Source organism: Amphiura filiformis, chromosome 6, assembly GCF_039555335.1.
Source record: "Amphiura filiformis chromosome 6, Afil_fr2py, whole genome shotgun sequence".
NCBI classification, from domain to species: Eukaryota; Metazoa; Echinodermata; class Ophiuroidea; order Amphilepidida; family Amphiuridae; genus Amphiura; species Amphiura filiformis.
In genome coordinates, this window is record NC_092633.1 from 52,788,169 (window position 1) to 52,803,999 (window position 15,831).

At 37.4% G+C, this 15,831-nt stretch overlaps 2 protein-coding genes across 2 annotated transcripts in view; one reads left to right on the forward strand and one right to left on the reverse strand.

Moving 5' to 3' along the window:
- LOC140155599 (uncharacterized) overlaps nt 1-15,831 on the forward strand; it is a 136,027-nt gene that overhangs the window by 18,108 nt on the left and 102,088 nt on the right. The window lies entirely within an intron of this gene.
- The window catches only part of LOC140155591 (gamma-tubulin complex component 3 homolog), a 51,235-nt gene continuing 35,440 nt past the window's right edge, over nt 37-15,831 (reverse strand). Inside the window, 7 exon segments of the mRNA XM_072178494.1 lie at nt 37-1,596; nt 4,168-4,287; nt 6,076-6,216; nt 7,145-7,276; nt 14,343-14,431; nt 14,974-15,052; nt 15,054-15,179. Coding sequence (XP_072034595.1) covers nt 1,441-1,596; nt 4,168-4,287; nt 6,076-6,216; nt 7,145-7,276; nt 14,343-14,431; nt 14,974-15,052; nt 15,054-15,179 — 843 coding nt within the window. The 3' untranslated portion in view covers nt 37-1,440.

The window sequence follows — 15,831 nt, forward strand, 5'->3', positions numbered from 1 at the left end:
GTCATATCACAACGGGTAAGAACCAATAAGATTGCAGGAACATTCTCAAGTGTTTAAGAATACTTAACATAATGTTAACATTGAGCATAAAGAATAGGCTGTTTAGTAACATGACTAAGTTAACTAATAACATGGAACAATTCACCTAGTTGATGCTCTGATGATATACAATTTAACCAAAGGATAATATATTACTGTAAAATGCCGACTGAAGTTAGTCCATCTTTGTGAATAGTGAGTTTTGACCTTTTCTCCCATTAAATTGCAATACTGTCTTAATTCCATATGCATGCAATGTATTTGTAATTCAAGTCAGTATTACAAATACATGCAATGTAAAATACTTTCTAATCAGAAAGGATAGCAACATTTAAATAATGTCTTTGTGAAGTACAGTAGTGTAGCATTAAGAACGGTGAGGGAGCAAACCAAATGATTGATGAAGCCCTTGTAACTATAGTTTTGTTATAAATCTAACCCACTCCCACCTGTATATAACAAAACCAGGGGCTGTTCCACAAACACTTACAATCAATCTTATATTTCAGCTCACATGTAAAACATTATTGAATCAGTCTTAAGATTCATTGTATGACTTTGTAAAACAAACTCCAGTAGTGGGACAAAATAACATTGATGGGTTTTTATAGTCTAGAATGATAATGGACATTTTCAACCCTCCCTTTCTCCCTCTCCAACAAAACTAGTCCTTTCAACTGCTTCACTGACCTTTTTGGTTTGCTCCCAATTTTGATGTACATTGATGTAAATAAAAATATACAGGTATGTGAGATATAAATCTGATACACTTGCCTGACCATGTAAGTAGTTTATATGTACAGAGACTGAGTCGTCTGCTGATGTAGAAAATGTAAATAATAAAACCATGTAACTTTTGTTTTGAAAATAGATTTGGTTTTACTGTCTGATTTACTACAAAGTGGTAATGCATAAAAATAGTACAGCTAAATCCTTCCATTGTTGAGAGAAGTAAAACATTTTCACGCTGTAGTGGTCCTCAATGCAGTACAATCTAAAATTAGTTAATGATAAAGTTGTTGACATGTATGGAGTGGGCGAAGTTAAACACCATATTCATGTGATCGTGTTTGTCGGCTAAGCCGATTATTCTGATTACAATAGTGTGCTTTGCCCTTTTTATGTTACACCAGGTCTGCAGATAGAGAGTTTCCGAGGCCCGGACATGGTGAAGGCTGTCAAGGGGAACAATGAGTAGAATTTGTGTTGACAAATCAACATCAAGGAGTTAGTAAAAGAATGCCTCATCTGCCATAGCTGCCAGGTGTATTATACTTAAAGATGTGTACAATAAACAATGCAGAAATTGTTGAATGTCTATAAGGCAGCTATAATTGCAGAAAGGGTCTACTTGCACTACCCCCTTGATATTCTGGCCTTTACTGTCCTTATTTTCTGACCTCAAAACACCTTCTTGGTTTTCTTGAAAGCCATTGGGCTGCGTAACTTTGGTTCCTTTGCTTTGTAGACCTCGTTGAAATCTAGCCGTACAGCTAAGAGACGTAGATTGTCGTCAGCGTGCTCTGTTAATGATACCAGGAACTTCTGAACCATATCCTGAAACAAGTCACATAATAATAATAATAAAAACATTTTCTAGATTTACATTTTTTATTTTACAAAGAAATGCATTTGCAAGATATTTGATAAAGAAAATCTCATACTACATGTCTAAAAGTGATTCATTAGCGAGAGTAAGCTTTGTATTTTTATTAAAAACTCAGCGAAATATCCAAATTAGGTGCCTATATAGCATATTTTGCACTAATATCAAACTAAAACAGACTTTCTCTCAACTACATTTTTGTCACACATGCACAGGTACACATGTGTTCAAAAGCAACAACAACAAAAACAAACAAAAAAAGGACATGGCCTCCCTATTGAAGAAAAAAGGACATGGCCTCCCTATTTAAGTTAATGAAGACCCGCTCAGTAGATAGTATTTCCTTCTTGGTGCCTCTTTCCATGAAGGGTGCTGGGAATAGAGCATTTTCAGCTCCACGTTTGTGGAACACCTTATCGGTTCATATCAGAAATGCTCCTTCTCTAGAATTATTCAAAACTATGCTCAAGACATATCTTTTTCCATAATATTGTTGCCTTTGTTTTCTGTATTTGATCATTTTTGCTCTTCTTTTTGATGTTGTGCTTTGTATAGCCTTTGGAAAAGACACATTATAAATAAAGTAAGTTAAGTTAAGTTAAGCAAGAATAGGTGTTTAGCCTGGTGTACCATGTTGTACCTTATATTTAATCAAAATAATTTGGGACAGGAACTAAATTCTGTATTGTTTATAACAAATGATATAATCATTATGTTTACTGCCAAGAAGATTGTCTATGTATTTTCATCCAAATTAATGAGGTAGTATCTACAGAAAAGAGCTGTACAAACAGATTTCATCATGCATGCCTGACCATGAAATTGGAAAATACACTTTCGGCATCTCCAAGTAAAATACATAATCTGAGACTTTATTGCAACTAGAGAAATTCAGGTTGTGTTTTTCACAGGGTATTTTAGGATATCACATTTGTGTGAGTATTAGAAATTTTAGAATAAAAATTAAGGGTGTTGTTGTGAACAACTCTTACAATATAGGCGGGCGCGGACACCCGGGTGCTTAGCAACAAATTGAGCCAAATTCCCAAGCAACAAGTGAGTCAAAATAAAAACGTAGGCGTCACACACGCGATGCGCAGTAGGCGCAATGTGCAGTGGCCTCTACAATTGATTTGCGCATATTGTTTTCACCAGGATTTGATTATTTTCACCGGCATGATGTAGCTCCGCCCTTGGCTATTGCTTTAAATGGTTAACAAAATCAGGTGCTGCAGTAATCGAAGATGATTTCACAATAGTATCTCATGTCTCTATCATAAAATATTGCAAATGACTCCCTCTGTAAATGTAAATTACTAAACTGCTAGCATACATAGGTTAATAATGGTTTCCTAATTCAACAGCCTCACTAACACATGAATAAAAGTATAGCCACACTTTTATCCTAGCTTACATTTATTGGAACTGTGATGAATATAAGGATGTTCCGCATGGTCTGGCAAATTACTGATAATTCCTTTAACTGTATCATTTTGATTGGTTACAAAAATGCCTGTATCATATATTGAGCCAATCAGAGATATGGAAAGAATGGCCAAAACCTCTATTATGATTGGTTACTGAGATGATTATGATGATCATGATCATGTAATTAACAAATCAGAAGCACTGTAAGGGAGTGTTCATAAATACTTTGGTGGGGGGTTGGAAAAGTTGGAACCTCGGACATCAACATTTTTTGAGCCCCCTCTAAAAATGGGTGCATTTTTTTATCCCCCCTTTTTATGGTCTAAATTTTTTTTGATCCCCCCTCACTTCATGTCCTAAAAAAGAAACCAAAAATATACATCATTAACAGTGGCATAGATTTGTTTTTGACATTGGGGTTGGAGGAAATTTCTTGAAGTCCAGTGAATCCAGCATCTTTTGCCGACAAATTAAGTTTATGGTACAAATGCCATATTGAAGCTATACTGGTGGAATATAGTAAAAACTGGAATTAATTTGCGCAAAGCGCAAAAAAATTGGCACTTTTTAGTTTAAAATTACCAAATATGGGGTTAATTTTGGTTAGAAACCCATATACAGGCGTCAACATTTAGGGATGATTGTATGGACTATCCCCCCTATCAAAATATTGGGGAGGGGATTTATCCCCCCGGGATCTATCCCTATGGTCATTAACTCATTAGCTAAAAATTACTGTTTGGAGTTTTTACTCATTGGAGTCATAGTGTTATACACCCAAATTGTAAAGTGTGTACCTTTTTGTTGATTTGTAGCTTGAGATAACAAAATTGAATACTTAACATTCATGCAAAATTTTGGAATATACATGCCTTCTCGTATATTTTACCCCGGAATTTTACCCTCAAATTTTTTTGATCCCCCAATATTAAGGACTGAATTTTTTGATCCCCCCTTTTTAGGACCCAATAATTGTTTGATCCCCCCATATTTTCCAACCCACCCACCAAAGTATTTATGAACACTCCCTGAAGAATGTCAGTAATGCCCACAGGTTTAAGTGCTTAGAATCCTGATTTGAACCCATTTCTTACCTGATAAGACTTGGCAAGGACTTTAAGCTGTGCTCTATTTGTTGGGATCACCTCTCTCATAAATTTCACTTTCCTTCTTCTCTCATCTTCCTCCTTTTGTTGTGACAGTCCCCATTCACCCTGCAGCAGCAAATACAATGGAAACAGATTAAACAATTGCAACATCCTGGGGCATACCACAGAGAAAAAAACTAACTATGATAAGCAGATAATCAATTCTCGCAATGATTCCCCGAAACTTAGTTTGCGAGAATCAGAATTGATTCCCTTGGAAGGTACAACAGGTAGGATTTCATAGACCCTTCAGTTCAAATAGAGAGTGGATTCTAAATGGGCCATGAGACTCTAACTCGGGCAAGTCTAACAATTTACATAGTAATCTGCATTAGTTACACAAACAAATTACCAGCACTGTAACTACCAATGACATAATTTGTATACTTAAAAAATAATCATGTTGAAGGTGTAAATTTCTGCAGCATTGTTATATTTCTTTCTGGATACAACAAGATCACATTGCTTCACAAAACCTCTAGTCTTCTCTTTCATTCACTTAAGGGATCTAAAATGAGCGTTTATTGCGTTCGACAGTATTTTTGTGGGACATGAGAGCACCTCAGACCTATCGAATTGCATTCTGAATCTGAAGCATGTCTTTCTGATATCAAATAATTTTCATTTTTGAAAATCACAATATAATACAAATTTTATGACAAATTATAAAAATTTGATATTTTTCAAATTTTTGATATATAACAGTCCTCGAAGTAAATTATATAAATCTAATGATATATTTTAAAGTGTATGTAGCAGGAGGAAAAGCCGACGGTCAATTGAAAATTTTGACCTTTCATATTGAAGATATGAATTTTTTTCCCAAAAAGACCTAATTTTTTTGGTGTTTTGGGAAAAAAATCCATATCTTCAATACGAAAAGGTCAAAATTTTCAATTGATCGTCGGCTTTTCATCCCACCTACATACACTTTAAGTATAAATCATCAGATTTATAAAGTTTACTTCAAGTACTGTTAAATATCAAAATATCAATTTTAATGATTTGCCATAAAATGTGTATTACATTGCTAATTTCAAAAATCAAAATTATTTGATATCAGAATGACATTCTTCAGATTCAGAATGCAATTCGATATGTCTGATGTGCTCTAATGTCCCAAAAAAAATACTGTCCAAACGTTCATACCCCAGCCCTTAAAGGAAATTACCCAGTTCATTCATATGTGAATCTAACAGGGCATTGTTCTTGTGGCAGTCTTCATTTAAAGCAATTAAAGAATCACCTCCAAATTGCTGATGTGAAGTATTTTGAAACACTTAGAGGACCGGTTTTAGACCGTTAAAAAAATTGTTATCGTATACTATCAACAAGCATTCTTTATTTCAGTGTCATATACTTTTTTCATCAAGAAACATTAGTATATGGTTAAAATTACTTGAAACAAGATTGAATAATGAATCCTTCTTGAAAGCATATGAAACCAAATAAATAAAAAGTATACACCGGGCTTTACACATTTCTCATGCAGGTTGTTCTTTTCAAAGTCTTAAACGCAGAATAGAAGTTGATGTTAGGACATACCCCTTACAGAACATGGTAAAGACTACAGTGGGAATTTAAATTGAACGAATGCAGCTTTCAACAGTTGTACTCGATCCAACCGCGATCGTATATCGGGTATTTCAAACTACACACAACCTTGGATACAATGCAAACCAATCACGGGTGCATTGGCATGGTTGGATTCACTTCCACGTTACTCACGCACAGTCGCACACGCTGTCATACATCACGCAGTGTGCGCAAAAAATCATCACCTTATTGAAAGCTGTGTTCATTCAATTGGAATTCCCACTGTAGTATTATGTTACACATTTCATTCCTACTGACCTTTTCAGATTTGGCAGCAATTTGCTTTTCATATGATGCTCTCAGGGTTAATTCTTCAAGACTTGACTTGAAGAATGTCTCCTGTGTTCCTTGAAACTGGATGATCAGGTCAAAGATGGCACGCAGCTGGGTCAGCAAAGGCTAGCAATTGAAATCAAAGAACATATTATGTGATTAAGAATTGAAATAATGTGATTCACCCATCACTGCCAGCACATTTTAGTAGTTACTATCAGAATGTATGGCTATTAATTGCCACCACTCCCTCATTGATCAACAAAAACAACCTCCATGATTTATTGTTATGTAAGTGAACTTTAGTGTTGGTACTAAAGACATGCTATACTTTATGGTATTTAGCATGACAATATGAATGTTAAAAATTTTGAAGACACATTGTTTGTCCATAGACAGATTAACAACACAATGGAATTAAAGTTTGGGCTTTAAAATGATACAACCAAACAGTTGTATTGTTTGCATGTTTGCATTGCATTGGGATAGTTGTAAGTGTAGAATGTACTATCCCAAATACTTCGCGAGACAATAAAATCCCAACTCACGCTCGCGTAAATTCACATAAGTGTGTGGCAGTCACGCATAATGCAATGCACAACTAGCGTAAGCATTGCGCCAAACTGCGTGCCTGCTATTCTATACCAATACACGGTGTTATGAGTCTTATTTTTTCCGCCGTATATAACCGGAAAAATTAAATACACTGTTCATATTAAAGTACTCAAGGGAATTATATAGAGGAGGAGAGTATTAAGATTACCAATATGCTCCAGTAAATATTTCCCTTTTTTCCCATTGAAAAAGTAACTATATATACTTCATCCATTAAAGTATATTATACCCTCCCATTGATTATACTATGTTTCATCTCCAGTTCTGTAGTGATATAGGTGCTTATTAAGCTGGCCACATTATTGAATCATGCCCGCAAACCTTATCCTGTAGAAAGAACTAAGGCTGTTTGTTGATACGTTTGTGGCGCAACCAGATAAAAGCACTGATGTCACTACCAAACTGAAGGTGAATCCAAGTGTAGTTAAATCTTTCTTACCCTGGACTGTTGGTCAAGAAGTGCCCTTCTGATGATAGTATCTAGAAATACTTCATGTGCGGCAATGATGTGATCCAAATCTTCAGCTGCAGTCACTTTCTTACATAGCTCATCCCAGGAACATTCCATAACCTGTACCATGATGAAGGATGAATATGTTACTGTGCATGTATAGTATGCATGACGTATGCATGACTTAAAATTTGATGTAACATATTTAACCTAATTATCTATGAACTTGTACATTTTTTGAAAACTTGTGCACTTTCAGCACTGAAATTGGCTGGTGAAAGTTCAACTTAAATCACACGAAAATCATATTGAATGATCTATAGTATTCGTTAAGGGGTTGTTTGGAATGACAGGTGAGTCTGGGGTCAAAAACAATGTTTTTTGTCATAATCACGCTTTTCTACAAATTTCATCTGTTTGTACCGGGGGCGTGTCTGTTGCCAGGTAGGCCTACATGACAGCATAGACACACGTTACAACCTTGAATAATAATACAGAATTGTGACGTTATATTCTTCTTAACCTATCTTAGAACTGCCTATTATTTCAATTGTTATACTGTTCTGGTTGGTTTATTGCATATACTGTATAGAAATTATGCAATATGACGTCGAGCATGACAGAGTCATCTTCATTCAAATAAAATTCAGGTACCCGTAAGGTACCACGGAGCAATTCGCACGATAATACAATAAAACAGATGAAAGGTATGAATGGTTGTGGAATCGAATTGCAGACCTGTCCCTCTGTCACCTTAGAACTGCATCTCGTAGGCAATGGTAGGTAATAAACCAGCCGGAACGGTATAACAATTGAAATAACAGCATGTCTTGGTCTCAATTCAAGATGTGCAATTTGGACACACCTACTCGCTGGCTGATTTATACTTCAACAGTTCCTCAAAGCGATATCAGAAAAGCCACTATCTCATTGTTCATTGGCCCGCAGTATCACATCGCCCGGGCACTCAACTTTAGAATTGATGGGTATATGTGCCTACAAGCGTCGCAAGTAGGCGCATATCAGTACAAAACGTTGGGGTTTTTTTTATTAAAAAAAGGGTCATTATGTACAATCAAAATGAAAAAGGGTCATTGGGTATAATATTTTGAAAACTGAAGGTGCCTGGTCATCGGGTATAGTCGGCTTCAAAAGAGGGCATATATTGACAGGCACATACCGTCACCTCTAAAGTTGATGCCCCGGTGCTCGCATTATATTTTGTTCATGGCTCGGCTTTTAAAACTCCCACACATCACAATAAGGCTATTGAAAAGTGTATAGAATAGCTAATGATAGACCGGTCCCTGCGATTAGTCGCGGACCCGAAGCGACAATATAGTAAACACATCGAGTTTATAACACAAGTGACAGTAGTCGTGAATTATGGAGGGTTTCATTGAACTTCTACCAGCAAAATATGGAATAATACTAACACAAGACACCAATCGAGATGATGATACCAGCCATAATGGAAGGCTTGTATTTGACCTTCTTATGAATCCAATTTCGTGGCGAGAAGTTAAAAAGGTAATGTATATTTTCAAGAAATTTGGGTTCAAAAATTCCGTATCAGCTCGTATCATCAATTCCGTAAAATATGGCGTATAGAGGCACAACTTGACAATAAACTGAACTATTTAAACGTAAAGGACGCACTGGATACACATAAATTTGTGTTTCCTTGCTGGCGGAATAGTTGCAAAACTCTTTTTGTCAAAAAAGTTGGACAATTTATGAATTATGATTGGCAAAATAGCTTAAAGGAAATAGACTTTTCCAACCATGTAAAACTACACTGGGTTGTTGACATGGTCGACATACATTAAGGCATACGCATGTTCCTAAAGTAGGAGGTAAGTACTATAATTAATTGTTTAAAGTGCTCAACATACCAGCAAAAAGTCATAGGGTCATCAGAGTACAGGGACTTTGTGAAATACTGGGTACCAAAAAAAGTGCGTGAGCCGATATGCAACATCAAATATAAAAGCCGATTTACATAATTTCCCATGACCTTACAGAAGTGATCGTGCTCAAATATAAAACTATAGAGTTTGGTCCTTGATATGCACCATCAATTGTGTACTTGTGATCAATATTGCTAGGCAAACAATCACAGCAAACATGCCAAAATCCTCCCATTTCTCCTCCATTTACACACATATAAACCCATCCCTTAAGGTCCGTCAGCAGTGTCTGACTGCTCTGTCCGATTATCATGTAAAAAGAACTAGGCCAAGCAACATTATGCAGCATAATCGCACAATATTTCATCAGTTTAGCTACAAAATTTTTTTGCGTGCTTCTCGCACATTTGTACCATAATCTTATTTTGTCGCCGAAAGGTGCTGTATTTACTATACTTCAAGAATTTTTTTCCACCCCCCCCCCCCCCAATGTTAAAAAGAAATCTATGCCACTTTCAGTTGAAGAGAGAGAGAGGACATAGCATGGCACAGTTGAATATAGTCTCTATATAAAACACTCCCAAAACAAAATGACCAAATGTTTTTCCTGCTATAGTATTACCATTATGTACCCAATTTTACAGTGCTTATTTAGGGATTCAATCATGTTTCACCGTTGTTCATCACCGATTAACAATGATGCGTCCGCGTCGTCTGAGTGGTTTACTTCGCGAAGTAAACCACGCAGACGCGCCGGAAAGAAGCTAAAGAAAAGAAGAGAAAAGAAGCTAAAGATCGTATAATTCACGATTATTTTACGAGGAATGTCAGTCAATCATTACCACTCAGCCTTACAAAAACTTCGATAATTTCTCTTTTGATATCAGCAATAAAACTACAGAATAAAACGGCAATGTTTAGCCGCTACCTGAAAAATACTGAATTCAACTTGTAAGCTGGCATACGCACAAAGGTTCCAGGCATGACGAATTTTACGCTCTCGCAGAACGCGTAGTCTCACTCGCGTTCACAGATACGCTTACAGTACTAAAGTGTGGGTTCATCACGGATTAACAACGGTTGGCTCCTGTACAAAGGTATAGGAAGAGTTGTTGAAATCATGTTTAATTAGGAGTTGTTTAAGTTAATTTGTTTTTTCTAAAAGCTTTAATATTTGATATATGGATACGTGGACTAACAATCATCGCCTCTATCCTCCATCCATTATTTGACATGTTTCACAGGATGACTGGGACGAGTTGTACTACTCAAACTGGTGCTCATGTGACATCGGCACCATGCTATATTTACGCAATCGATATGGGCACACCTGTGTGACTCAAGATGTCTACACTGAATATCAGGGGTGCTATGAGCTGTTGGAATTCGTAACCGAAGCCTACGTTATCGCTCTGGTGCATCATTTTTTGAAGATAGAACACCCTCAAGACTTGCCTACATATTTCCTGAAAACCCCAGAGAAGATCAAGCACAGGCTTACGTGAACTTGCTGACAAAATGATGGCTTTTGATAGGGTGGATACAAAAAGCAGTTGCTACTTGAAGTTCAGTGACCAATTTGTGGAGGAACCAGACCTTCTAGAAGAAGGCGTTGATGAACTTGATGATGTGACGGATGACCTGATCTCAAAATATGATTAATTCTTGAGCATTGTGTTTCTCGTTTTTTGTTTTGTTTTTTATTTCTTTTGATGGTAACATTTCTTTGTTAAAGGGGGTGACTCCCTCTGGCATTACTGGTCTTCTGGTCATCCCCTTCATAATTTGTTTATTTGTTTTTAAAATTTATACTTATTTATATTTATATGATTTGTTGTGAATTATGGGAAATAAATTATCTTGTATCTTGTATGACGACGACCCAGACTACAATGAAAGATTGCATTGGCGATGAAGGACCTATGATATATTCGCTGTCGAAGTGACGTAATAAATCGGATTAACTACCATAGCAATAGATGAATACAATTTTGACTATATCGCCCTACACTACAAGCAGGTTGCACTCAACACATGTGTATGTCTGCAATCATAGATTGAATACAATACCGCTCTTTTCAAAGATACTTATCTTACAGGTGCAAGTAATCAGAATGATGTGGTTCAATGCATAGGTACCGCGTGAACGTTGTAGTGCAGGGCGATATAATCACAAATTGTATTTTAATTTATTATTATGGTAGTTAATCCGATTAACTACGTCACTTCGACAGCGAATTGCAATAACAGATACTGCTCGTTGGGGAGCTGGTTTCACTACGAATGTATCAACATGGATCCAACCTCAGTTCCACGGGGACTGTGGTTTTGTTCTGCTGCATGTGAAATAGACTCTGGTGCACAAAAGAAGAAGTTACCGAAGAAGAAATCATACCTGACAATTGATGGCAAACTACAATATACCCACACAGCCATCCAAGCTGGCTTGAGCGCCATTTGCCGGAGAGATGCCATACATGAGAATGACAGTGAACGGATCATGCGGCACTGGAAAGAGGATCTATTGCAATTCCATACAAAAAAGCATCCCAAATATCTTCTATTGGCAGCAATCGTGCTACTTCAAGTTGATGGTGCCGCCAGTGAGAGAATTCAACACAGCCTGAAATGGGACAGAACGGTCAACACCCGCCGTGGTCTTGGCGCCAATATTTCTCAAGACAAACAAAATGAGCTGATGAATGGAGCCTACAAAGGTACTTATTTGTGGCAAATGTTCTGCACAAGAGACATGCACCTTCCAGCTCAGCACTATTTTCACATTGATGTAAAAGGAGTATGTATAAGCATGCATGATATAGTACCAAGCATTGATATTATTATGAATGCTACTGTGCACACATTATTTGTAGAACTTATGTGACTAGTGAAGATTGTGTAGATACAATTTCATTGATAATGTCAACAATTCTCCATTCATCCATTTTTCATCCACATTCGATGTCAAAATGGTTAACACATGTAGTGTTTTATATAGGTGTTGGTTTATTAGCCGGTGGGGGTAAGCATAAAGAATGTTCCTATTTTAGATATTCACCTCCATAATGGTGATTTTGGGCGACATTTTGTAGTTTCTGTCGCAAGCATATCACTTTGGTCTTCATATACTTCACCTAATAGAGGTTATCTGTGTTCTATAAGTTGCATATCCTACATACACGTAGATCCGGGCAGGGGGGGTCCATACAATCATCAAATTTGGCAGCAATTATAAATCAGGCTGTTTCAGGGGCACCCAAGCTATTGGAGGTGTACAGCAGTATGTTGATGTGCAGATAACAAACCAGAAATCTGCCAGATTCTACTACATTGTACACAGGCATTGATGAGACTCAAGTCTGTTTCTGGGGCAGTTACCCAAGCTATTGGAGGTGTACGGCAGTATGTTGATGTGCAGATAACAAACCAGAAATCTGCCAGATTCTACTACATTGTACACAGGCATTGATGAGACTCAAGTCTGTTTCTGGGGCAGTTACCCAAGCTATTGGAGGTGTACGGCAGTATGTTGATGTGCAGATAACAAACCAGAAATCTGCCAGATTCTACTACATTGTACACAGGCATTGATGAGACTCAAGTCTGTTTCAGGGCAGTTACCCAAGCTATTGGAGGTGTACGGCAGTATGTTGATGTGCAGATAACAAACCAGAAATCTGCCAGATTCTACTACATTGTACACAGGCATTGATGAGACTCAAGTCTGTTTCTGGGGCAGTTACCCAAGCTATTGGAGGTGTACGGCAGTATGTTGATGTGCAGATAACAAACCAGAAATCTGCCAGATTCTACTACATTGTACACAGGCATTGATGAGACTCAAGTCTGTTTCTGGGGCAGTTACCCAAGCTATTGGAGGTGTACGGCAGTATGTTGATGTGCAGTTAGCAAAACAGAAATCTGCCAGATTCTACTACATTGTACACAGGCATTGATGAGACTCAAGTCTGCCAAGAAAGAGGAATATCGATTTAAAGGTAACAAAAGGCAGGTTGAATTTAAGGATTCAATAATTGCTCAAGGTAGTTTTGTAACTGCTACACCCCTCATTGAGAAAGCTTCAAGTGAGTTAACACAGCGCAATAAATTAATAAAGCTAGCCGATAAATCTGAGGCTGAGTGGTTAGCTGTGGAAGAGTACACATGTCATAACCTGGCCAGTGAGAGTGAGGATGATAGAAAAATCAGAAAAGCCCAGGCTCCAGCTACAGCAAGAAAGAAGACAAATGCAAAACCTAGAGCTGGGGCCAAGCTGTATAGCAAACTACAAGGTTCATCGAACCATGCATATTTTGTGGGTAGCACTGGTAATAATAGCAATGGTTCTTTTCGTCACTTCAACCAGTACTAAAATTACCAATCTAGGCCCTTCAGTTATGGTGGCGGCTATGGAGCCTGTCCAAAGCCTACAGACCTGTGCTTCGCCTGTGGAAAGCAGGGCCACTGGCCAAGGGGATGCTTTAGTGCAAGCAAACAAATTCAAGTCAAAGAAGGATGAGGGCAATGGTAAATGCAGATTCAAATCTCCTGAAGGTAAATTTGTTTTTAATTGTGACTCGGATGGGTTTAGTCTGAATGGTTGTAGTGATGAGTGTTTTGTATATAATAATATTCCCAGATGGATAAAATTAACTTTTCACCAAAATTGAAGATTTATCAGCTTTTATGGACTAGATCTTATAATATTAGAGCAATGGTTAGTTGTGTTTGGTGATGGTGAAAGAGTATTGGTTTGACTAGTGAAATGTGAGGCATATTATGTCAGTTTTTCATGTTTATCAAGCAAAGCTACTTTTGTAAATACACCCACTATGAAGTAAGAATGCATATGCTTACACATTAATGTGATGTGTTCGTGTTTTAAAAAGCCACAGGATAATTCTTAGAAATTGCAAGTTTACACACATCACTGTGTATTAGGTGCTTAATTGATATTTTTTCCAGAGAAGCAGTAAAGTCTACAACATCTGTTATCATACCAAGGCGGCGAGTGGCATGATAGAGCCGGCAACTTGTGAAACCGCCCGGCCGTATGGCATTTTCCATATACTCGGTTAGTTTTGTGGGGTTCATTATCGAACCCCAACGGTTTTAGCTTGTATTTATATTATACATTAACATAGGCCTATTTGTTTGTGATATTTCAAGCGTTTTAAAATTTCATAATAATCCCATTCAATTACACGGTTGACGATGAAAATGTACTGAATTTAGAGAATGCAGGGCGACCACCACCTGATCGCATGTTGCCTTACCTCAAAGTTGATGTAGTACTGCATTTGTTGTACAAAATGGATCATTTGTGCTGCTAAAATATGACATTGATGTAACACAGGAGACAATTCTGAAGGAAAAAAAGATGTAAATATGTGCTTATTTTTCCGTATTCATATTTCCTTTAACAATTTTTAATTCTTTGCAGTTATTTTTTTAATCTTGCATATCTTGTGATGTGCCATTGGATCACAATGGAAGGATATACCTCTTGTACTAACCACATAACATCTACATTATAGAGGTTTGTGGTTGAAGATATTTCAACAGTACATACCTTATGCAAATCCAGATTTAGAAAAAGGCTACAATTACTGGGCAATTGCGAGGGATTAACTTTGACTTCACCAACTAAGCTTTACCATTACTTGGAATGGTTTTCAATGCTCTGGCATTCGCCATCTCACCCAGCCACACTTGAAAAATACCCATATATACCTAGCTGTCCATAGAAGGTAGAGGTTGGTGATAACTTGTATTTGAGTGTATAGGACCTACCCATAAACTTGACCCCTGTAAATGAACTTCCCATGTAATAGAGCATCTGTGGACTCCTTCATTGACTGCCTAAGCAATTGCTATTCCCAATTCTCTACTCAACCTTCTCCTTACCTGGAATGGGTTTCAATGCCTTGGCATTAGCCATCTGACCCCTCCATACTTGGTTCAATACATAATCCATACGCTTGGTCCCGCCATAAGAAGTTAAACACTCTAAGATAGAGTAACTTGCATTGTGGAGTGAACACAGTACTGATAGGTCCATCTACATGGTAATCAAGGCTAAACACATCCCAGCCGGTATCACCAGGCGATATCTGCAATAAACAAAGAAAATTTTTAAGTGATAATGACCCAAGTGCTGTAATGATAAGAAAACTATTGTACGCTGAAACCTGGCTCAATGACTCGGTGTGTAATAGCTCGTTCCTTCCCGGCAGGGTCTTAGCTAGAAATTCAGGTTTGCCCGTCATTTGAATAAATGTGCCTGTCCCAATTTGACCTTTAAAACATTTACCAGACTTCTACAGCCCATTGGGGGTTCAAAGAGTTCAAATATGTGCTGAAATAGCCTTGTTTTGCAAACCTGGATTACTAAAAAGGTCGACAGACTTTCTATAACACCTACAATTATAATGTGGCATCTGTCATTATTAATTTTGCCCGTCCCAGGAGCAAACTCCCCGTCTAAAATGACGGCCAGATGGGTGGCTAGCTAAGACACTGCTTCCCGGTGACTATACAGCGGTGAGGAAGGAACTTCCTAATAAGCAAAGAACTTTAATTTTATTTTGCACGACTTATTTTTGAATATCAGTCCCTTTTCAAGTGGAAACCAATCTGCAGCTTCCTTAAATGATGCTAATAAAATGATTCTGTGGGATTTTCACTTATTACTATGGCCCTGCGCTATTACATGTAGGGCTTTGTTTCATCACTAAATTGAATCTTTATAGAGTGTAAAACATT